At 35.2% G+C, this 24590-nt stretch overlaps 1 protein-coding gene across 2 annotated transcripts in view; it reads left to right on the top strand.

Moving 5' to 3' along the window:
- The window catches only part of LOC149803948 (uncharacterized), a 130066-nt gene that overhangs the window by 35443 nt on the left and 70033 nt on the right, over nt 1-24590 (top strand). The window contains exons 7-9 of one of the 2 annotated variants that reach the window (XM_089953766.1): nt 16368-16507; nt 17256-17299; nt 24069-24135. In XM_089953766.1, coding sequence (XP_089809892.1) covers nt 16368-16507; nt 17256-17299; nt 24069-24135 — 251 coding nt within the window. Of the gene's footprint in view, nt 1-16367; nt 16552-17255; nt 17300-24068; nt 24136-24590 lie in introns of both variants that reach the window. The other variant, XM_089953764.1, reaches the window with a different exon arrangement.

Here is a 24590-nt window from a genome sequence, read left to right as displayed (position 1 = left end):
TTTGCATTGCTAGTCACACGAGTACACAAATCTTGCAACCAAGACATCATAGATCAATAATCACATGATATCAGTAACCCATTTCAGATGTTCCAGAAGCAAATAAAAATGTTAAATGAAATTTGTATCCTGTTTGTAAAAATGAAGAACAAAATCGAGAAGAACATAAAATTCGTTATATATTTGTTCCGAGAACAGCAACAAAGGTTTTGTTGTATTGCGTGACTAACACATTGGCTCTTCCGATTGCTACTACAGTGACAGGTTTCTTGTTATTGTTCTTGAATTAATATTTTGTGAATTATGGGTTCTTTCTGGTTTCTACAAAAGGTATCTGACATTCATTTAATATATTTGAATTTTTGTACCATAACATTATTAGTTTGCTGTTGCTTATGATGTCGTAGATTTGTTTAGTCATGTGACTAGTAGTGCAAATGGTGAGTACTGGGTCAGGTTTCATCTATGCCATAGTTTTGTCCAGTCTGTCAGCAGATTACACACATATTGATCATTATACTTGTCAATTCTAATAAATAAACCATATTTTGCCTGTAGATTTCATACAGGGATGACTCAATGTAACATCATTTAAGTTTGCTAGGCCCGCTGGTAAGTGACTACCATATGCTGCTACCTCACCATAGTGGCAAATTCAGATTTTTCGATAGGCAGTTGTTCGAACCGATATCTCATCCTTAATGTCCACATGTGAAAAATGTGGGAATATTGATAGGAAATCTGGATTCAACAATGGACTGCCATTTGATTTAAGTCAAATATTCATAGTCTAAAATGTCAAATCTCTGAGCTGAACTTTGTGTTAAACTATTGCTTTGTGATATGTATAATACAAATCACATGGGTCATGTAGGCATTCACCACCGACTATTTCAGTAGTGGAAGTCATTTTTTAGAATTTGATTCTGCATACCTTTAAGTGGCAAGTATTCACTTCATTTGGGTTTTTATACATCTATATTCCTTTAGAATATCATTATTCATTTCTGCTCATTAACTTTTGAAGATCTTCACAGATTAAAACCAAATGTGGTATGAGGCTTTACATTTACAGGAACTTGTTTAAGTTTGCCTGTCACTATTTCTACCAGGTTTTACAGGGTTATGGCCCCTGTTTTGATTTAAAAAAGTTATTTTTTATTTGCATCATTTTGGTGTGGGCATCTGTTTGGTTCTAGTACATTTCATGTCTTTAGATGTGTTTAAGTAGAGATAGGGACATATCCTGCTTACAGATAGATGATAGGTTGAAGTAAGGTACGTGTTTATATATGAAAATTTAGAAACATTGCAAGTTTTGATAGTGGTAAGAGTGCATCCAAACATTAATTTTTAGAAGGATCCTTAAAAAACTAAATGTAGTTACAATGCTCTTTCTGATGTGGATTTACATTGCTATTGATTATGTTTCAGTTGTGGATTTACAGTGTTGTTGATTATGTTTTAGTTGTGGATTTACAATGCTGTTGATTATGTTTTAGTTATGGATTTACAATGCTGTTGTTTATGTTTTAGTTGTCGATTTTCAATGCTGTTGTTTATGTTTTAGTTGTGGATTTTCAGTGCTGTTGATTGTTTTAGTTTTGGATTGACAATGTTGTTGATTATGTTTTAGTTGTGGATTTACAATGATGTTGATTGTTTTAGTTGTGGATTTACAATGCTGTTGATTATGTTGTGGATTTACAATGATGTTGATTGTTTTAGTGATGGATTTACAATGCTGTTGATTATGTTTTAGTTGTGGATTTACAATGCTGTTAATTATGTTTTAGTTGTGGATTTACAATGCTGTTGATTATGTTTTAGTTGTGGATTTACAATGTTGTTGATTATGTTTTAATTTTGGATTTACAACGCTGTTGATTATGGTTTAGTTGTGGATTTGCAATGCTGTTGTTTATGTTTTAGTTGTGGATTTACATTGCTATTGATTATGTTTTAGTTGTGGATTTACAAATCTGTTGTTTATGTTTTAGTTGTCGATTTTCAATGCTGTTGATTATGTTTTAGTTGTGGATTGATAATGCTGTTGATTATGTTTTAGTTGTGGATTTACAATGCTTTTGATTATTTTTTAGTTGTGGATTTTCACTGCTGTTGTTTATGTTTTAGTTGTGGATTTTCAGTGCTGTTGATTATGTTTTAGTTGTAGATTGACAATGTTGTTGATTATGTTTTAGTTGTGGATTTACAATGATGTTGATTGTTTTAGTTGTGGATTTACAATGATGTTGATTATGTTTTAGTTGTGGATTTACAATGCTGTTAATTATGTTTTAATTTTGGATTTACAATGTTGTTGATTATGTTTTAATTTTGGATTTACAATGCTGTTGATTATGGTTTAGTTGTGGATTTACAATGCTGTTGTTTATGTTTTAGTTGTGGATTTACATTGCTATTGATTATGTTTTAGTTGTGGATTTACAAATCTGTTGTTTATGTTTTAGTTGTCGATTTTCAATGCTGTTGATTATGTTTTAGTTGTGGATTGACAATGCTGTTGATTATGTTTTAGTTGTGGATTTACAATGCTTTTGATTATTTTTTAGTTGTGGATTTTCACTGCTGTTGTTTATGTTTTAGTTGTGGATTTTCAGTGCTGTTGATTATGTTTTAGTTGTGGATTGACAATGTTGTTGATTATATTTTAGTTGTGGATTTACAATGATGTTGATTGTTTTAGTTGTGGATTTACAATGATGTTGATCATGTTTTAGTTGTGGATTTACAATGCTGTTAATTATGTTTTAATTTTGGATTTACAATGCTGTTGATTATGTTTTAGTTGTGGATTTACAATGCTGTTGATTATGTTTTAGTTGTGGATTTACAATGCTGTTGGGCCCCGAGTGGCCGAGTGGTCTAAAGCGCTCTTCGTTACGGATCACTGCCATCTCACCTCTGTCTGCGGCGGTTCGAGTCTAAGATTCAGCCAATGTGGGCATGTGAGAAAGCTTGCCAGTAGCTTCTCGTGGGTCGGTGGTTCTTTCCGGGGTTTTCCGGGTTCTTTCTCCACCATTAATACTGGCCGCCATGTATAGCCTATCGTGCTGAAAAATGGCGTTAAACCCCACAACAACCACAACAACAACAACTACAATGCTGTTAATTATGTTTTAGTTGTGGATTTACAATGCTGTTGATTATGTTTTAGTTGTGGATTTACAATGTTGTTGATTATGTTTTAATTTTGGATTTACAATGCTGTTGATTATGGTTTAGTTGTGGATTTACAATGCTGTTAATTATGTTTTAATTTTGGATTTACAATGCTGTTGATTACATTTCAGTTGTGGATTTGCAATGCTATTGATTATGTTTTAGTTGTGGATTTGCAATGCTATTGATTATATTTCAGTTGTGGATTTACAATGCTGTTGATTAAGTTTTAGTTGTGGATTTGAAATGCTGTTGATTATGTTTTAGTTGTGGATTTGCAATGCTTTTGATTTTATTTCAGTTGTGGATTTGCAATGCTTTTGATTTTATTTCAGTTGTGGATTGACAATGCTTTTGATTATGTTTTAGTTGTGGATTTACAATGTTGATTATGTTTTAGTTGTGGATTTACAATGCTGTTGTTTATGTTTTAGTTGTGGATTTACATTGCTATTGATTATGTTTTAGTTGTGGATTTACAATGCTGTTGTTTATGTTTTAGTTGTCGATTTTCAGTGCTGTTGATTATGTTTTAGTTGTGGATTGACAACGCTGTGATTATGTTTTAGTTGTGGATTGACAATGCTGTTGATTATGTTTTAGTTGTGGATTTACAATGCTGTTGTTTATGTTTTAGTTGTCGATTTTCAATGCTGTTGATTATGTTTTAGTTGTGGATTGACAATGTTGTTGATTATGTTTTAGTTGTGGATTTACAATGATGTTGATTGTTTTAGTTGTGGATTTACAATGATGTTGATTATGTTTTAGTTGTGGATTTACAATGCTGTTGATTATGTTTTAGTTGTGGATTTATAATGCTGTTAATTATGTTTTAATTTTGGACTTACAATGCTGTTGATTATATTTCATTTGTGGATTTGCAATGCTATTGATTATGTTTTAGTTGTGGATTTGCAATGCTGTTGATTATGTTCTAGTTGTGGATTTGCAATGCTTTTGATTTTATTTCAGTTGTGGATTTGCAGTGCTGTTGACTATGTTTTAGTTGTGGATTTGCAATGCTGTTGATTATGTTTTAGTTGTGTATTTACTATGTTGATTATGTTTTAGTTGTGGATTTACAATGGTATTGATCATGTTTTAGTTGTGGATTTGCAATGCTTTTGATTTTATTTCAGTTGTGGATTGACAATGCTTTTGATTATGTTTTATTTGTGGATTTACAATGTTGATTATGTTTTAGTTATGGATTTACAATGCTGTTAATAATGTTTTAATTGTGGATTGACAATGTTGTTGATTATGTTTTAGTTGTGGATTTACAATGATGTTGATTGTTTTAATTGTGGATTTACAATGATGTTGATTATGTTTTAGTTGTGGATTTACAATGCTGTTAATTATGTTTTAGTTGTGGATTTGCAATGCTTTTGATTTTATTTCAGTTGTGGATTTGCAATGCTGTTGATTATGTTTTAGTTGTGGATTTGCAATGCTGTTGATTATGTTTTAGTTGTGTATTTACTATGTTGATTATGTTTTAGTTGTGGATTTATAATGGTATTGATTATGTTTTAGTTGTGGATTTGCAATGCTTTTGATTTTATTTCAGTTGTGGATTGACAATGCTTTTGATTATGTTTTATTTGTGGATTTACAATGTTGATTATGTTTTAGTTATTGATTTACAATGCTGTTAATAATGTTTTAATTGTGGATTGACAATGCTGTTGATTATGTTTCAGTTGTATATCAACAATGATGTCGATTATATTTTAGTTGTGCATCAACAATGATGTTGATTATGTTTCTGATGTTGCTTTACAGTGCTATTGATTATGGTTTTTTTCATCAAATGCTGTTTCCAGTAGAATAAAATTAAATAAAATAAAACAGTTGGAAATTCTATAGTAACTTGATAATGGCTTTATGTAGATAGAAAATATTTTATTATATTTGCGGGTCTGTAAAGTACTTATTATAAGTTGGTATCAATTATGTCATGGTGTTGTGCATCTGCCCAATTTTTCTGTCTCTTAGACTGTCAACATTATGTCAAGATGTTGTGCATCTGCCCAATTTATCTGTCTGTTAGACTGTCAATATTTATGTCATGGTGTTTTGCATCTGTCCAATTTATCTGTCTGTTAGACTGTCAACATTATGTCATGGTGTTTTGCATCTGCCCAATTTATCTGTCTGTTAGACTGTCAACATTATGTCATGGTGTTTTGCATCTGCCCAATTTATCTGTCTGTTAGACTGTCAGCATTATGTCATGGTGTTTTGCATCTGTCCAATTTATCTGTCTGTTAGACTGTCAACATTATGTCATGGTGTTTTGCATCTGCCCAATTTATCTGTCTGTTAGACTGTCAGCATTATGTCATGGTGTTGTGCATCTGCCCAATTTATCTGTCTGTTAGACTGTCAACATTATGTCATGGTTTTGTGCATCTGCCCAATTTATCTGTCTGTTAGACTCTCAACTCTGCATTCTTCACAATAACTTTAGTTCGAGATGGTGTACCTTCACCAAACTTTGTTGTTGTTAGACACTTTTTGTGTTAAAAAAACAAACCATCAGATTTTAGATTGAAAAGAGGAATGCTGATGAATTTTAATCTTTATTATTGGAAAATCTTGATTATTTCTCCAACAATATTTAGGAGAATATCATAGATTTATGGTAGATCAAACTTCCCACCACCTTTTCCCCAGTGTTTAGAATGGTTTTCATTGGTTTGATATTAACGGCCTCTTATACAGTAAAACCTGCCTTCAAAGGCCACTCCTTTTGCCAAGACAGCTGGTCACTCATAACGGCCTGTGCAGGAGGTTCATTTTTCAGGGTTGATATTCAAATATGAAAACAGCCCATAATTACTGTAAGTAATGCTTGTTACAGATTTTTATTGACTGATTTTAAAAAAATACATAGCACTAAAAGTGTTGAAGTTTATCAGTTTATGTTGTCTGTTGGCAATATGGCATATGAACTTACAAACTTTAGTTAACTTACTTATCCTGCCACAAATTGTTAGTATATATATATATATATATATATATATATATATATATATATATATATATATATAGTTACAACCAAAAACAAAAGCTTAAGACACCCACAGCATAAATAAAGACAATGATGTAACAGATATGCTAAGGTGAACAGATGACAAGATCTGCGATTATGGAACAGTCATCCTCATGTGTGGGTTTTAATAACATATGACAAGATCTGTGATTATGGAACGTTCATTCTCATTTGTGGGTTTTAGTAACAGATGACAAGATCTATGATTATGGAAGTCTTCCTCATTTGTGGCTTTTAGTAACAGATGACAAGATCTGTGATTATGAAACATTCATCCTCATGTGTGGGTTTTAGTAACAGATGACAAGATCTGTGATTATGGAACGTTCATTCTCATTTGTGGGTTTTAGTAACAGATGACAAGATCTGTGATTATGGAAGTCATCCTCATGTGTGGGTTTTAGTAACATATGACAAGATCTATGACTATGGAATGTTCATTTTCATATGTGGGTTTTAGTAACAGATGACAAGATCTATGATTATGGAATATTCATCCTCATCTGTAGCTTTTAGTAACAGATGACAAGATCTGTGATTATGGAACGTTCATTCTCATTTGTGGGTTTTAGTAACAGATGACAAGATCTGTGATTATGGAACATTCATCCTCATGTGTGGGTTTTAGTAACAGATGACAAGATCTATGATTATGGAAAACTCATCCTCATGTGTGGGTTTTAGTAACAGATGACAAGATCTGTGATTATGGAATGTTCATTCTCATTTGTGGGTTTTAGTAACAGATGACAAGATCTATGATTATGGAATATTCATCCTCATGTGTGGGTTTTAGTAACAGATGACAAGATCTGTGATTATGGAACGTTCATTCTCATTTGTGGGCTTTAGTAACAGATGACAAGATCTGTGATTATGAAACATTCATCCTCATGTGTGGGTTTTAGTAACAGATGACAAGATCTGTGATTATGGAATATTCATCCTCATGTGTGGGTTTTAGTAACAGATGACAAGATCTGTGATTATGGAACGTTCATTCTCATTTGTGGGCTTTAGTAACAGATGACAAGATCTGTGATTATGAAACATTCATCCTCATGTGTGGGTTTTAGTAACAGATGACAAGATCTGTAATTATGGAATGTTCATTCTAATTTGTGGGTTTTAGTAACAGATGACAAGATCTATGATTAAGGAACACTTATCCTCATGTGTGGGTTTTAGTAACAGATGACAAGATCTATGATTATGGAATATTCATCCTCATGTGTGGGCTTTAGTAACAGATGACAAGATCTGTGATTATGGAACATTCATTCTCATTTGTGGGTTTTAGTAACAGATGACAAGATCTGTGATTATGGAACAGTCATCCTCATTTGTGGGTTTTAGTAACAGATGACAAGATCTGTGATCATGGAAGTCATCCTCATTTGTGGGTTTTAGTAACAGATGACAAGATCTGTGGTTATGAAACATTCATCCTCATGTGTATGTTTTAGTAACAGATGACAAGATCTGTGATTATGGAATGTTCATTCTCATTTGTGGGTTTTAGTAACAGATGACAAGATCTGTGATTATGGAATGTTCATTCTCATTTGTGGGTTTTAGTAACAGATGACAAGATCTGTGATTATGAAACATTCATCCTCACATGTGGGTTTTAGTAACAGATGACAAGATCTGTGATTATGGAAGTCATCCTCATGTGTGGGTTTTATTAACAGATGACAAGATCTGTGATTATGGAACATTCATCCTCATGTGTGGGTTTTAGTAACAGATGACAAGATCTGTGATTATGGAAAACATCCTCATGTGTGGGTTTTAATAACTGATGACAAGATCTGTGATTATGAAACATTCATTCTCATGTGTGGGTTTTAGTAACAGATGTCAAGATCTCTGATTATGGAACGTTCATTCTCATTTGTGTGTTTTAGTAACAGATGACAAGATCTGTGATTATGGAATCTTCATTCTCATGTGTGGGTTTTAGTAATAGATGACAAGATCTATGATTATGGAATATTCATCCTCATGTGTGGGTTTTAGTAAGATATGACAAGATCTATGATTATGGAACATTCATTCTCATGTGTGGGTTTTAGTAACAGATGACAAGATCTATGATTATGGAATATTCATCCTCATGTGTAGGTTTTAGTAACAGATGACAGGATCTGTGATTATGGAACGTTCATTCTCATGTGTGGGTTTTAGTAACAGATGACAAGATCTATGATTATGGAATATTCATCCTCATGTGTAGGTTTTAGTAACAGATGACAAGATCTATGATTATGGAATATTCATTCTCATGTGTAGGTTTTAGTAACAGATGATAAGATCTGTGATTATGGAATGTTCATTCTCATGTGTGGGTTTTAGTAACAGATGACAAGATCTGTGATTATGGAAGTCATCCTCGTGTGGGCTTTAGTAACAGATGTCAAGTTCTGTGATTATGAAACATTCATTCTCATGTGTGGATTTTAGTAACAGATGACAAGATCTGTGATTATGGAACGTTCATTCTCATTTGTGGGTTTTAGTAACGGATGACAAGATCTGTGATTATGGAAGTCATCCTCATGTGTGGGTTTTAGTAACAGATGACAAGATCTGTGATTATGAAACATTCATTCTCATGTGTAGGTTTTAGTAATAGATGACAAGATCTATGATTATGGAAGTCATCTTCATCTTTGGGTTTTAGTAACATATGACAAGATCTATGATTATGGAATGTTCATTCTCATGTGTGGGTTTTAGTAACAGATGACAAGATCTATGATTATGGAATATTCATCCTCGTGTAGGTTTTAGTAACAGATGACAAGATCTATGATTATGGAACGTTCATTTTCATTTGTGGATTTTAGTAACAGATGACAAGATCTATGATTATGGAACGTTCATTCTCATGTGTGGGTTTTAGTAACAGATGACAAGATCTATGATTATGGAATATTCATCCTCATGTGTAGGTTTTAGTAACAGATGACAAGATCTATGATTATGGAATATTCATTCTCATGTGTAGGTTTTAGTAACAGATGATAAGATCTGTGATTATGGAATGTTCATTCTCATGTGTGGGTTTTAGTAACAGATGACAAGATCTGTGATTATGGAAGTCATCCTCGTGTGGGCTTTAGTAACAGATGTCAAGTTCTGTGATTATGAAACATTCATTCTCATGTGTGGATTTTAGTAACAGATGACAAGATCTGTGATTATGGAACGTTCATTCTCATTTGTGGGTTTTAGTAACGGATGACAAGATCTGTGATTATGGAAGTCATCCTCATGTGTGGGTTTTAGTAACAGATGACAAGATCTGTGATTATGAAACATTCATTCTCATGTGTAGGTTTTAGTAATAGATGACAAGATCTATGATTATGGAAGTCATCTTCATCTTTGGGTTTTAGTAACATATGACAAGATCTATGATTATGGAATGTTCATTCTCATGTGTGGGTTTTAGTAACAGATGACAAGATCTATGATTATGGAATATTCATCCTCGTGTAGGTTTTAGTAACAGATGACAAGATCTATGATTATGGAACGTTCATTTTCATTTGTGGATTTTAGTAACAGATGACAAGATCTATGATTATGGAACATTCATTCTCATGTGTGGGTTTTAGTAACAGATGACAAGATCTATGATTATGGAATATTCATCCTCATTTGTAGGTTTTAGTAACAGATGACAAGATGTGTGATTATGGAATGTTCATTCTCATTTGTGGGTTTTAGTAACAGATGACAAGATCTGTGATTATGAAACATCCTCATGTGTGAGTTCTAGTAACAGATGACAAGATCTATCATTATGGAACACTCATCCTCATGTGTGGGTTTTAGTAACAGATGACAAGATCTGTGATTATGGAACATTCATTCTCATTTTTGGGTTTTAGTAACAGATGACAAGATCTATGATTATGGAACAGTCATCCTCATGTGTGGGTTTTAAGTAACAGATGACAAGATCTGTGATTATGAAACATTCATCCTCATGTGTGGGTTTTAGTAACAGATGACAAGATCTATGATTATGGAATATTCATCCTCATGTGTGGGTTTTAGTAACAGATGACAAGATCTGTGATTATGGAACATTCATCCTCATGTGTGGGTTTTAGTAACAGATGACAAGATTTGTGATTATGAAACATTCATCCTCATGTGTGTGTTTTAGTAACAGATGACAAGATCTGTGAATATGGAACATTCATCCTCATGTGTGGGTTTTAGTAACAGATGACAAGATTTGTGATTATGAAACATTCATCCTCATGTGTGGGTTTTAGTAAGAGATGACAAGATCTATGATTATGGAATATTCATCCTCATGTGTGGGTTTTAGTAACAGATGACAAGATCTGTGATTATGGAACATTCATCCTCATGTGTGGGTTTTAGTAACAGATGACAAGATTTGTGATTATGAAACATTCATCCTCATGTGTGGGTTTTAGTAACATATGACAAGATCTGCGATTATGGAACATTCATTCTTATTTGTGGGTTTTAGTAACAGCTGACAAGATCTATGATTATGGAACATTCATCCTCATGTGTGGGTTTTAGTAACAGATGACAAGATCTGTGATTATGGAACATTCATTCTCATTTTTGGGTTTTAGTAAGAGATGACAAGATCTATGATTATGGAACAGTCATCCTCATTTGTGGGTTTTAGTAACAGATGACAAGATCTATGATTATGGAGGTCATCCTCATGTGTGGGTTTTAGTAACAGATGACAAGATCTGTGATTATGAAACATTCATCCTCATGTGTGGGTTTTAGTAACAGATGACAAGATCTATGATTATGGAATATTCATCCTCATGTGTGGGTTTTAGTAACAGTTGACAAGATCTGTGATTATGGAACATTCATCCTCATGTGTGGGTTTTAGTAACAGATGACAAGATCTTTAATTATGGAATGTTCATTCTCATTTGCGGGTTTTAGTAACAGATGACAAGATCTGTGATTATGGAACATTCATCTTTATTTGTGGGTTTTAGTAACAGATGATAAGATCTGTAATTATGGAACGTTCATTCTCATTTGTGGGTTTTAGTAACAGATGACAAGATCTGTGATTATGGAGCATTCATCCTTATTTGTGGGTTTTAGTAACAGATGACAAGATCTATGATTATGGAACAGTCATCCTCATTTGTGGGTTTTAGTAACAGATGACAAGATCTGTGATTATGGAGCATTCATCCTTATTTGTGGGTTTTAGTAACAGATGACAAGATCTATGATTATGGAACAGTCATCCTCATTTGTGGGTTTTAGTAACAGATGACAAGATCTGTGATTATGAAACATTCATCCTCATGTGTGGGTTTTAGTAACAGATGACAAGATCTATGATTATGGAATATTCATCCTCGTGTGGGTTTTAGTAACAGTTGACAAGATCTGTGATTATGGAACATTCATCCTCATGTGTGGATTTTAGTAACAGATGACAAGATCTTTAATTATGGAATGTTCATTCTCATTTGCGGGTTTTAGTAACAGATGACAAGATCTGTGATTATGGAACATTCATCCTTATTTGTGGGTTTTAGTAACAGATGATAAGATCTGTAATTATGGAACATTCATTCTCATTTGTGGGTTTTAGTAACAGATGACAAGATCTGTGATTATGGAGCATTCATCCTTATTTGTGGGTTTTAGTAACCGATGACGAGATCTGTGATTATGGAACATTCATTCTCATTTGTGGGTTTTAGTAACAGATGACAAGATCTTTAATTACACTGGACAACAAATTTTTACAAAAGTCATGTTACTGAAATAAAATTAGTCAATTCTTATCAATTTTTATGTGCTGAACACGAATATGACAGTCAAATTGCAAAATTGGCTCTAGTTTTTTTGTAATCTGCAAGAAATTAATGTTTACATAACGAAATGCATTCCAATAGTAAAAGGTCAACTGTAATAGCCTACCTATAAAAAATCAAGTCATTGACTACATCTTAGATTTCTTCGCCTGTCTCTTGTACAGCTGTTCGGGAGCATCTCTGAGGAGTGTCCAGCAATAGTCAGCCAGCATTGTAGTGGACCATTTTCCCTGGTATCTTTGTTCCATTGTTGCGATATCTTGATGAAAACGTTCGCCGTGTTCATCACTAACAATACCACAGTTGCTAGGAAAGAAATCCAAATGGGAATGAAGGAAGTGAATCTTTAGAGACATATTGCAGCCAAGTTTCTTATACTTCATCAACATGTCTTCTACTAGTTCCTTATAGTTTTCTGCCCTAACATTTCCGAGGAAGTTTGTAGAAACTAGGCGAAAAGCATTCCATGCTTGTTTCGCGTCACCTTCCAGCAAGTTGTTGAACCGGTCATCTTTGAAAAGCTCTCGAATCTGAGGACCCACAAAAACTCCCTCTTTAATCTTTGCTTCGCTGAGTCAAGGGAATTTTTCATGCAGGTATCGGAATGCTGGCAAAGTCCGGTCAATGGCTTTCACGAAGTTCTTCATCAAACCTAGTTTGATGTGAAGGGGTGGTAGCAAGATTTTCTGAGCCTCAACCAGAGCTGGGTGTTGGATATTCTTCTCTCCAATGGCTACATTCTGCCTGTGAGTCCATTCCTTCCTCATGTAGTGCATTTCCCTTGCTCGGCTATCCCACTCGCATAAGAAACACATGTATTTTGTATATCCTTGCTGCAGTCCCATTAAAAGGGCAACTACCTTCAAATCACCACAGAGGTGCCAGCTGTACTTGTTATACTCAATGGAATTCAGTAGCTGCCTTAAGTTATCGTATGTCTCTTTCATGTGGACAGCATACGCTACTGGAATAGATGGAAGAATGTTTCCATTGTGCAAAAGCACAGCCTTGAGACTCAGTTTCGAAGAGTCCACAAATAGTCTCCATTCTTGTGGGTCATGAGTGATTTTTAAAGCATTCATGAGGCCCTCAATATCGGAACAGAATATCAGATTACTTTCCTTTCTGAAGAAAGGCTCCAATTGCTGGTGGCGCTTTCGATATGCAGTAATTGTGACATCTTCTTCTAGAAGATTCCATTGTTGGAGTCTTGATCCTAGCAATTCTGCCTTGTTCTTTGATAAGTCCAAATCACGAATCAGGTCATTTAGTTCTTCCTGTGTTATTCTGTGTGGGGTTGATGATGCACCACAGTGAAAATATGGATCACTGCATGCTGATGGACCAGGAGAAGAACAGGTCGACTCACCTTTGTCTTCGTCAGATGAATCAAGAGAATATTCTGCTGGAGGTTCTGGAATAGGAAGTCCCTCACCATGTGGAACTGGTCTCAATGCAGACGGAATGTTTGGGTAGACTATTCTCGACTTCTTTCGCTTCGTTATTCCGCCGGAAAGAGGAGGAACCAAGCAGAAGTAACAGTCATTTAGGTGGTTGCTTGGCTCTCTCGACACCATTGGGACTGCAAACGGCATTGATGACCTTTTGCAATTCAACCACTGTGAAAGCTGTGTTGTACATGTAGCACAGCATATATGCGGAGCCCAAGGCTTGTCTTGGTCACCAACCTTGCATCCGAAGTAAAGATGATATGCCTTCTTCACTTGAGAATTGATACTTTTCTTCTGGTTGGCAAATGTCACTTCCCCACAAATATAGCAAAAATTGTCCGCGGTATTAACACACTTTCGAGGCATTACTGTTCTTTATTGTACGTAAATGGATAAAATAATAAGTTTTATGTAACAGTAGCTTGAACTGTCTCGCACAACGTCTAAAATATTTTAAATGCTGAACCTATCTGATTGGGCTTTATATAGTACACTGCTTACGTCAGCTTCAGCAGCCGCCTGGCATTAGTATAATAGGCCTACACATGTATAGTACACTGCTGACGTCAACTTACTTCAGCAGCCGCATGGCATTAGTATTGCATTGCATCAGAAAATGATGCAATCAACTGTGGATGATGTGAGCATGATGGTATTATGCAATGTTACATCATTATTCCGGATGTTGCTGCAGTCCTACTGGAGAAATTTACACAGTGAAACATAGAAAATGAGGTATATGAATATCTTCAAAACGAGAGCCAATACAAATTTTTCACGGTTATATTCGTGTTCGGCACACCAAAATACTACAGATTAGGGCCTTTTCAAGTCAGTAATGATTTCACTGTTGACCAGTGTTATGGAATGATCATTCTCATTTGTGGGTTTTAGTAACAGATGACAAGATCTGTGATTATGGAACATTCATCCTTATTTGTGGGTTTTAGTAACAGATGATAAGATCTGTAATTATGGAACGTTCATTCTCATTTGTGGGTTTTAGTAACAGATGACAAGGTCTGTGATTATGGAACATTCATCCTTATTTGTGGGTTTTAGTAACAGATGACAAGATCTGTGATTATGGAACATTCATTCTCATTTGTGGGTTTTAGTAACAGATGACAAGATCTGTAATTATATTAACATTCATCCTCATTTGTGGGTTTTAGTAACAGATGACAAGATCTGTAAATATGGAATGTTCATCCTCATTTGTGGGTTTTAATAACAGATGACAAAATCTGTAATTATGGAACATTCGTTCTCATTTGTGGGTTTTAGTAACAGATGACAAGATCTGTGATTATGGAACATTCATTCTCATTTGTGGGTTTTAGTAACAGATGACAAGATCTGTAATTATATTAACATTCATCCTCATTTGTGGGTTTTAGTAACAGATGACAAGATCTGTAAATATGGAATGTTCATTCTCATTTGTGGGTTTTAGTAACAGATGACAAGATCTGTAATTATGGTACATTCATCCTCATGTATGGGTTTTAGTAACAGATGACAAGATCTGTGATTATGGAACATTCATCCTCATGTGTGGGTTTTATTAACAGATGACAAGATCTGTGATTATGGAACACTCATCCTCATGTGTGGGTTTTGGTTGCAGTAACATAGTAATGGAACAAAGCATTCATACCTTTACAGTGACTACAGAATTAACTTATGCAGAAAAAGCAAAAACTTAATGATAGAAATGGACAAAGTCTTTGAAATTTCCTTCCATACATTGATTGTAAATTACAAATGAAGTACATGTCAATGATCCTTTGCCATCTGTCCTTGTATTGTTATTTCCACTACATCTAGTATATAGTCATAAATTAATGACTGTTGAAGGGCACCACTTCAAATTTAAGATACTTGTTATTGTTTGATACTGAGAGATTCTTTTGCATTTATATTGCGGTTTCTGATGTAACAACTTGAACATAGGGACTTGGGGTGTCCCTCTCTAATGCAATGCTCCTGGCTGTATTGGTATTTTTTTCTATAACCCTTAATCCCAGTGCTGATTCTATTCCAGTTACATATTCTTTAATCCCAGTGCTCATGATATTTCCAATACATAGTCCTAAATCCCAGTGCTGATTCTATTCCAGTTACATATTCTTTAATCCCAGTGCTCATGATATTTCCAATACATAGTCCTAAATCCCAGTGCTGATTCTATTCCAGTTACATAGTCTTTAATCCCAGTGCTCATGATATTTCCAATACATAGTCCTAAATCCCAGTGCTCATGATATTTCCAATACATAGTCCTAAATCCCAGCGGTCATGCTGTTCCCCTTACATAGTCCTTAATCCCAATGGTTGTGTTATTCCCTTTACATAGTCCGAAATCACACTGGTCATGCTATTGCTCTTGAAATGTCCTTAATTACAGTGCTGATGAGTTTCCACTTGCATGGTTCTTAAAGTGATCATGATATTTCCCTTACATAGTCCGAAATCCCAGTTCTCTTGGTATTCCTGCGTCATGGTCTTTATTGTGGTTAGTAAATTGTACAAACCAATACAGTATTTTTTGTGGTTAGTAAACTGTACAAGCCAATACAGTATTTTTTGTGGTTAGTAAACTGTACAAGCCAATACAGTATTTACTGTGGTAAGTAAACTACAAGCCAATACAGTATTTACTGTGGTAAGTAAACTGTACAAGCCAGTACAGTATTTACTGTGTTAAGTAAACTGTACAAGCCAATACATTATTTTGGGGTTGACTGTAAATGGCATGAAATTTTGAAGACTATTTAAATTATTTGCTTTGTTTGTTTTCAGAGGCAGTGTCAATACTTTTAGACCATGACCCCATAATGAGGATGAATACACGGGCATTAGTTGAGGCCTCAATACGTGGACATGGGGAAATTGTACAGTTACTGCTGGATTATGGTGCTGATCCCAACAAGATGGATGTTGTAAAGAGAACGCTGGCATTGATTGAAGGAGTCAGGTTTATTAGGTAAAGGGAATGCTGGCATTGATTGAAGGAGTCAGGTTTATTAGGTAAAGAAAACACTGGCATTGATTGAAGGAGTCAGGTTTATTAGGTAAAGAGAACACTGGCATTGATTGAAGGAGTCAGGTTTATTAGGTAAAGAGAACGCTGGCATTGATTGAAGGAGTCAGGTTTATTAGGTAAAGGGAATGCTAGCATTGATTGAAGGAGTCAGGTTTATTAGGTAAAGAGAACGCTGGCATTGATTGAAGAAGTCAGGTTTATTAGGTAAAGGGAATGCTGGCATTGATTGAAGGAGTCAGGTTTATTAGGTAAAGAGAACACTGGCATTGATTGAAGGAGTCAGGTTTAATAGGTAAAGAGTACTCTGGCATTGATTGAAGGAGTCAGGTTTATTAGGTAAAGGGAATGCTAGCATTGATTGAAGGAGTCAGGTTTATTAGGTAAAGAGAATGCTGGCATTGATTGAAGGAGTCAGGTTTCTTAGGTAAAGGGAAAGCTAGCATTGATTGAAGGAGTCAGGTTTATTAGGTAAAGAGAACGCTGGCATTGATTGAAGGAGTCAGGTTTATTAGGTAAAGGGAATGCTGGCATTGATTGAAGGAGTCAGGTTTATTGGGTAAAGAAAACGCTGGCATTGATTGAAGGAGTCAGGTTTATTAGGTAAAGAGAACGCTGGCATTGATTGAAGGAGTCAGGTTTATTAGGTAAAGAGAACACTGGCATTGATTGAAGGAGTCAGGTTTATTAGGTAAAGAGAACACTGGCATTGATTGAAGGAGTCAGGTTTATTAGGTAAAGGGAATGCTAGCATTGATTGAAGGAGTCAGGTTTATTAGGTAAAGAGAACACTGGCATTGATTGAAGGAGTCAGGTTTATTAGGTAAAGGGAATGCTGGCATTGATTGAAGGAGTCAGGTTTATTAGGTAAAGAAAGCACTGGCTTTGCCTGAAGTAATCAGTTTAATAGGTACAGAGAACAATGGCATTCATTGAAGATATCAGGTTTCTCAGGTAAAGACAATACTGGCATTGATTGCAGGAGACAGGCTTTGTTCCTCAGGTAAAGAGAAGGCTAGCATTGATTTCACATCAGATTATCAACTAAAAGGAACACTGGTATTGATTGAAGCAGTTAGGTTTCTTAGGTAAAGGGAATGCTGGTATTGATTGAAGCAGTTAGGTTTCTTAGGTAAAGGGAATGCTGGTATTGATTGAAGCAGTTAGGTTTCTTAGGTAAAAGGAATGCTGGTATTGATTGAAGCAGTTAGGTTTCATAGGTAAAAGGAATGCTGGTATTGATTGAAGCAGTTAGGTTTCTTAGGTAAAAGGAATGCTGGTATTGATTGAAGCAGTTAGGTTTCTTAGGTAAAGGGAATGCTGGTATTGATTGAAGCAGTTAGGTTTCTTAGGTAAAGGGAATGCTGGTATTGATTGAAGCAGTTAGGTTTCTTAGGTAAAAGGAATGCTGGTATTGATTGAAGCAGTTAGGTTTTTTAGGTAAAGGGAATGCTGGATTTCATTGAATGAGGCATGCTCATCAGATAAAGAGAACATTAACTTTGATTGAAGGAATCAGCTTTACTAGGTAAACAGAACACTGGCATTACTTGAAGGAACCAATTTTATCAGGTAGAGTGAACACTGGAATTGATTGAAGGAGTCAGTTTTATTATATAAAGATAGCATTGGCATTGTTTGAGGGAGTCAGTTTTATCAGGTAAAGACAGCTCTTGCATTGATTGAGGCAGTCAGCTTTATCAGGTAATGACAGCTCTTGCATTGATTGAGGGAGTCAGTTTTATCAGGTAAAGACAGCTCTTCCATTGATTGAGGGAGTCAGTTTTATCAGGTAATGACAGCTCTTGCATTGATTGAGGGAGTCAGTTTTATCAGGTAAAGACAGCTCTTGCATTGATTGAGGGAGTCAGTTTTATTAGCCTGGAAACTTGATTTTCCTTATACTGTATAAACTCGGTTATAAATCAAGTTCAGTTGTAAACTGCACAGATCCAGATCTGCTGTCACATAATGCACAAATCCAGATCTACTGTCAAATGTTGCACAGATCCAGATCTGCTGTCACATGATACACAGATCCAGATCTGCTGTCACATGATACACAGATCTAGATCTGCTGTCACATAATGCACCGATCCACATCTGCTGTCAGATAATGCACAAATCCAGGTCTACTGTCACATAATGTACAGATCCGGGTCTGCTGACACATAATGCACAGATCCAGGTCTGCTGTCACATAATGCACACATTCAGGTCTGCTGTCACATAATGCACAGATCCAGATTTGCTGTCACATAATCCACAGATCCAGGTCTGCTGTCACATAATGCACAGATCCAGGTCTGCTGACACATAATGCACAGATCCAGGTCTGCTGTCACATAATGTACAGATCCAGTCTGCTGTCACATAATGCACAGATCCAGATTTACTGTCACATAATGCACAGATCCAGATTTGGTGTCACATGCACAAACACATCTGAGTCTGTGCAGTTTGTTATGAATTATTAGTAGAATAAAAGCAACATAGACTCTGATTAGCTGGTGCATTGTGCAACAGCAGATCAGATCTATGTTTGTTGCAGTTGGACTTGACTTATAATCGGGTACATATGGTATTTTTGAAAAGGGGACATAAATTTGACAGGGATTAATAAGGGGTTATCAGAGGTAAATAAAAAAGTCCCAAATTTTAAGTGGACCACAACACCACAATATGTTGATTTTATTGTGAAAATTTCAATTTTTTGTGTCATTTCTCCCCCTTTCAGATTTTTTCCATTCTTTTGGATAGGTATACATAAAATTTGCAGTAGTCCAAGTTGCAAATAAAGTGGTCACCCATTTGACTAAAACTCGGCATTTGCAAGTAAAGAATGACAACTGATTATTGTCTGCAATCCTTTAGAATCATGTGTCAGAATGACATAAACTCTTAATTATTATTCATGTATGCCTGTACTCATGCACCAAAAAAAAATACAACTCACAATATAATCCCTTTTCAGTTATAAGACAACTTGTTCCCTCTTAAATTTCCCTGTTTACATGTGTCAAGACTGGTTTAACAGCCTATAATGACATTTACATGTGTCAAGACTGGTTTAACAGCCTATAATGACAACTTTACTGAAATGTAGATTAGTGACCAGTCAAATCCTTGACCTGTGCAGTTAATGTTGCATTGTAAGATTTGTAAAAATATCATTATGAGAGACATTAGAATAGATTTTAATAAATTACCACATTATAAACAGGTTTCGTATGGTCATTGAAGATCTTTGAGACTTTGGGAAAAATGAGGTAGCATTTTCAAGGCTTTGAAAATTTGGCAAAATCAAACAGATTACCCTGAGGTCTTTAAAAGTCTTTGAAAATTGAAATAAAGCCACAATTTTTAATTTCTTTCCATAATTACAAATAAAATTGTCCAAGGCTGTTAGATTTGGATGTATAGTCTGGCTATACCAACCTGTTTGTTTGTACCCCCTACCGATTTCAATAATGGAAACCTTTAATCTGATAAAAAGCGCAAGATACTTAGTCAGTTCATTCACTGATTTATAATTTCTAACCTGACTGTGAGTAGAAAGCCCTAACCTGTCATCAACTGCACGTTTCATGCTTAACGGAAGTTTTCAATATAATAGACAAACATGCTCGAGATCCATTTCCAGTTCCTGGACAAGTCCATTTTCAGCAAAGGGGTGTGTGCATGACTATAGATGTATATACATATGCTGTCTGCTTCTGATATTCACAATGTCAAATCAAGTAAAGGAAAAGAATGACAACAACAAATTTGCCTTTCACGTGGATTTAACAAGCGGTTTAATTTATATGTTCATGTGTGTGCAAAGGGATATAATTCCAAACTCTCATGGTAATTTACGGAATTATCTGCCAGGTACCAAATAGGATGAACTATGTCATTATGTTGTCTGATGGAAATAAAGTAGCCCATAGTGTACGCAATATGGCACCATGTTAGTATGAAAAGTCCGTTAAGCGTGAAAGGTGTAGGGGATGCCAGTACTAGTGCCATTCTGCTCACAGTCAGGTTATAAATTATAAATCAGTGATTTATTTGACTTATTTATGTGCACTTTTTATCACATTAAACGTTTTCGTTATTTAAATTGGCAGAGGGGTACAAATAAACGGGAATGTATAGTCAGATGTAGTCGAGTTTTGCTGGCTTCTTTCTTTTGATGACCCGTTCAGTTTCATTGCTGCCACAATAACAAATGAGCATTTGTTTGTCCATCCAAAGTTGGCCTTGGCGGCAACTTTAGTAACACATGCACTCTTCATTAAAACATGCACACTACACCCACCATCAAAGGAAGTCAACACCATAAATGTTTTCAGCACATTTTTTGTTTTCTAATTTCATGGTGTTTGTTTTTCATAATCATATCATTTTATATGTTTTTAGGTGTTGTCTAATGTTGTAAAGCAATTAGAGCTTCTAATGCAGGGATGGTCCTGGCTTTTAAAAAGCTGTCGCCAAAAAAATCGCCAACCTCAATATTTTGTCGCCAATTTTCAAAAAGTAACGCCAGAACAAGTAGTGTACATTTTTTCAAGTGTTAATTTAGTCTGTTAATGTAACAGGCAATGAAAATTACAAAAGATGGGTTAGTTGATACTCTAATTACAACAAGCATTAACAAAATGTTACAAAGTGTTACATGAAGATCCGTCGATTTTTTAGGGCTGCCCACTTGTTGAATGTAGTTTCAAAGTCTAATTTTTCACATCCGTACATGCTGATTCTCATTAAATTCTTGAGAGATGAGATACAGAGTTTATTTCTGATGTCAGTTTTTATGAGGAACATCTTACTGAATCCACGTTCACAGTCTACAGTGCTGACAGGTGACACCAGTAGTCTCTCAGCAGCCACCCCCCCCCCCCATGGCTAGCTTCACAAAGCTTGTAGTGAATTGCTTCCTAAATCCCAAGAATGATCACTGAATGCTGTATAAATTTTCTCGACAAGCAAAATAGGATCTCCATTCCCACGAATGAAACTTACATGAGTCAACACCTGACAATATTGGACTATATATATAAGCATAAATTCACACCCAGTTTAGGGATTCTTTCACTCCTGTATTTTGAGAAATAAATAATTATTAATAATTATGCAAAACTGGTTTTTTTGCTATTTCTTGTTGCGGAGTTTAAGTCTCAGCAGCCGTAACACGGATTGATTACAAAAGGAATAGATCAATGAGTAAAATGCTGCACTGGCGACAGATATAATTGAGATTGAGATTTTTTTCCATTTGCTTTGTATTTATATGCAGTAGTTGGTACTTCAAAGATTATCAGTTTTCTATGAAGGTTCGGCAAAACTATTGTATTAGTATATGTAAAAAAAAAATTGTATCTGTTCTATTCGCGTCTTCAGAAGTCGGTCAGTTGTAGGTATAGTTCGGTAGCATGATTGACTGTATCACAGCATACAGTACTCAGCCCAGATGTCAGCATAAACAGATTATGATGTAACAATGCACTGTAAAGATGGGGTTGTCAATATGAACAAAGGTTCGTTTGTGTAACAGATTGATTCCAATGCATTGCTTAGTCAAGTTTGTGGCTTCCTTTCATTCTCCCTTTTAATTTATCCAGTCCAAATCCATGATTGTATTTACAAATTAAATAAACAAAAAGGCTGTCACCAAAAAAATCGCCAGATGGGATATTTTTGTCGCCAATAAGGAAAAACAATCGCAATTTGCGACATTGGCGAAGCCCAGGCCGATCCCTGCTAATGTTTAGGCGCTATACAAAGTCCTCATTATTATTATTTTTTTAATTATTATTATAATCACAAATAATATTGCCATAGGTCATTAGATTCAGATGTAGTCGGTTTTCCTGGCTTCTTTCTTTTGAACTTTGACCAATCAAAATGTTCATTAGTTAAATTCACAATATTTTTTAACAATACTGTTCAGCCAAATGAATTTGGTTACATTGAACAAGCGCTCACTCTATGTAGAAAGTGCGCAAAAGTGACGCACACTGGAGGATTCAAAATTTGTTTAGTGAATTCACGTCTTCAGTTTTGTTCCACCTTGTGCTTAAAAATGCCAGGTCATTGCTCTATCAACAATATCTAGCTTGAACAAGAGAAATACAAGGAATGGTTGAAAAAGGACAAAACATGTCAGCGAAAGGCATTTTGTACATTATCAAATAAGGAAACAGGAGAAGTCCCAATGTGATTTAATATTGACTCAGTATGGAAAATTAGTGGATGAAGTTATCCAATCAGACAATCGTCCTTTGAAATGCTCCAGTAGAACAGATGACAACCTTGCTGAAGTGTTTTATTCCATCCTTTCCAAAGAAAGGAATATGTTGAACTTTGGGATGTTCTCCAGAAAATGCTGTTGTTGTCACATTGGGCAGGCGACAGTGGAGAGAACATTTTCTGTCAAGAAAATGGTATCTGTTGAGAACCTCAGCAGAGAAAGCCTCATAGCTCAAAGGCTAATCATTTACACAATGATAAAAGCAGGTAGACCTTTGGAAATCATCATTAGCAATGAAATGAAGACATATGCCTCCTCTACAAGACATAAGTACCATGCCTATCTGGGTAAGAAGAAAGCAGAGGAGGAGCATGAGGAGAAAATCAGAAAACAAAAGAAACAGGAGTTAGCCATGAATGAAGTGGAAGAACTTAATGCCAAAAGGCTGCGTCTTGAAGCTGACATTGCCAGCCTGCATGCTTCCTCTGTTCAGAAGGCAGAAGAAGCAGAGTTAAAAGGACTTGTACTTGTCACAGAGTCAAATGCTTTTAGGAGAAGAGCAGAGGAAAAGATAACAGCTGTGGCTTCTCTTTCCAAAATGATTGAAGAGAAAAAACAGCAACTATAATGCATTTAAAGCAGCGTTGATGTCTGTTAAGAGAACAATTTATTTTGTATTAAATCTGATTCGTAAGTTACATATTTCTGAAATAACAATGAATGTTATCATATCTTCCAGATCATTATAAAGCAATTTTAGGAAATTAATTATAGTTTAAATTTCACCATCAAACAGTATTGTAGTATTTTGCATTTGTTGTTTTCTCATATAACCTGTATTCAAAATGTTAGCAAAAATAGGTCTTGGAAATCTGTGTTTGTGGTCTTCGAAAGTTAGGGAAAAGTCTTTGAATTTATCATTCAGAGCTCAGTATGAACCCTGTATAGCAAAGAAGCCCATGGAAAGGATCTTTAAAGGCACCAATCTTTAGTCTTTGGACTGCTCCTGGAAGTGCATGAGAACTCACTTGCTAGGCACTACCAATATACTCATGCAGGTTAAACTTCATTCTAAATTACAAACAGGAACTGAACCCATGCCACAAGTACTAGTAATGGCACCTAACGCCTGCTCCCAATATGGTTTGAAGTTAAATAGTCTGATTTCTGCATACATTTTTTTGGTGTTTTGGAAAATTTATACATGATCTTATTCCAATTTCAGATTCACTGTTGCAGAAATTTTGCTTAAATATGGAGCCCAGCCTGAATTGAAGAATGCACAAAATGAGGTACTTTTTTATCTCATATTTTAGGGTTGATTTTTTTTGCTCAAAAATAAATAAGGTACTTGCTTTTCATTGATCACATTGTTTTGTATTTATTACATTTCAGGGTTGATTTTTATTAGCTTGATCACCAGGCATATAGTGTACCAGCAGATCAGGGTCAGCTTTATAGTGATGTCAGATTATGGTCTACACAACAGGCATGTTCTGTGTCAGCAAATCAGGGTCCACACTATAGACATGTAATGTGTCATTAGATCAGGGTCTACATTACAGACATGTAATGTGTCATTAGATCAGGGTCTACATTACAGACATGTAATGTGTCATTAGATCAGGGTCTGCATTACAGGCATGTACTGTGTCATTAGATCAGGGTCTACATTACAGGCATGTAATGTGTCATTAGATCAGGGTCTACATTACAGACATGTAATGTGTCATTAGATCAGGGTCTA

The sequence above is a fragment of the Sinohyriopsis cumingii genome, chromosome 3, assembly GCF_028554795.1.
Source record: "Sinohyriopsis cumingii isolate HCF-2022 chromosome 3, ASM2855479v2, whole genome shotgun sequence".
In the NCBI taxonomy this organism is placed as follows: Eukaryota; Metazoa; Mollusca; class Bivalvia; order Unionida; family Unionidae; genus Sinohyriopsis; species Sinohyriopsis cumingii.
Note: the sequence above shows the minus strand (reverse complement) of the source record. Positions and strands in the feature narration are given on the sequence as shown.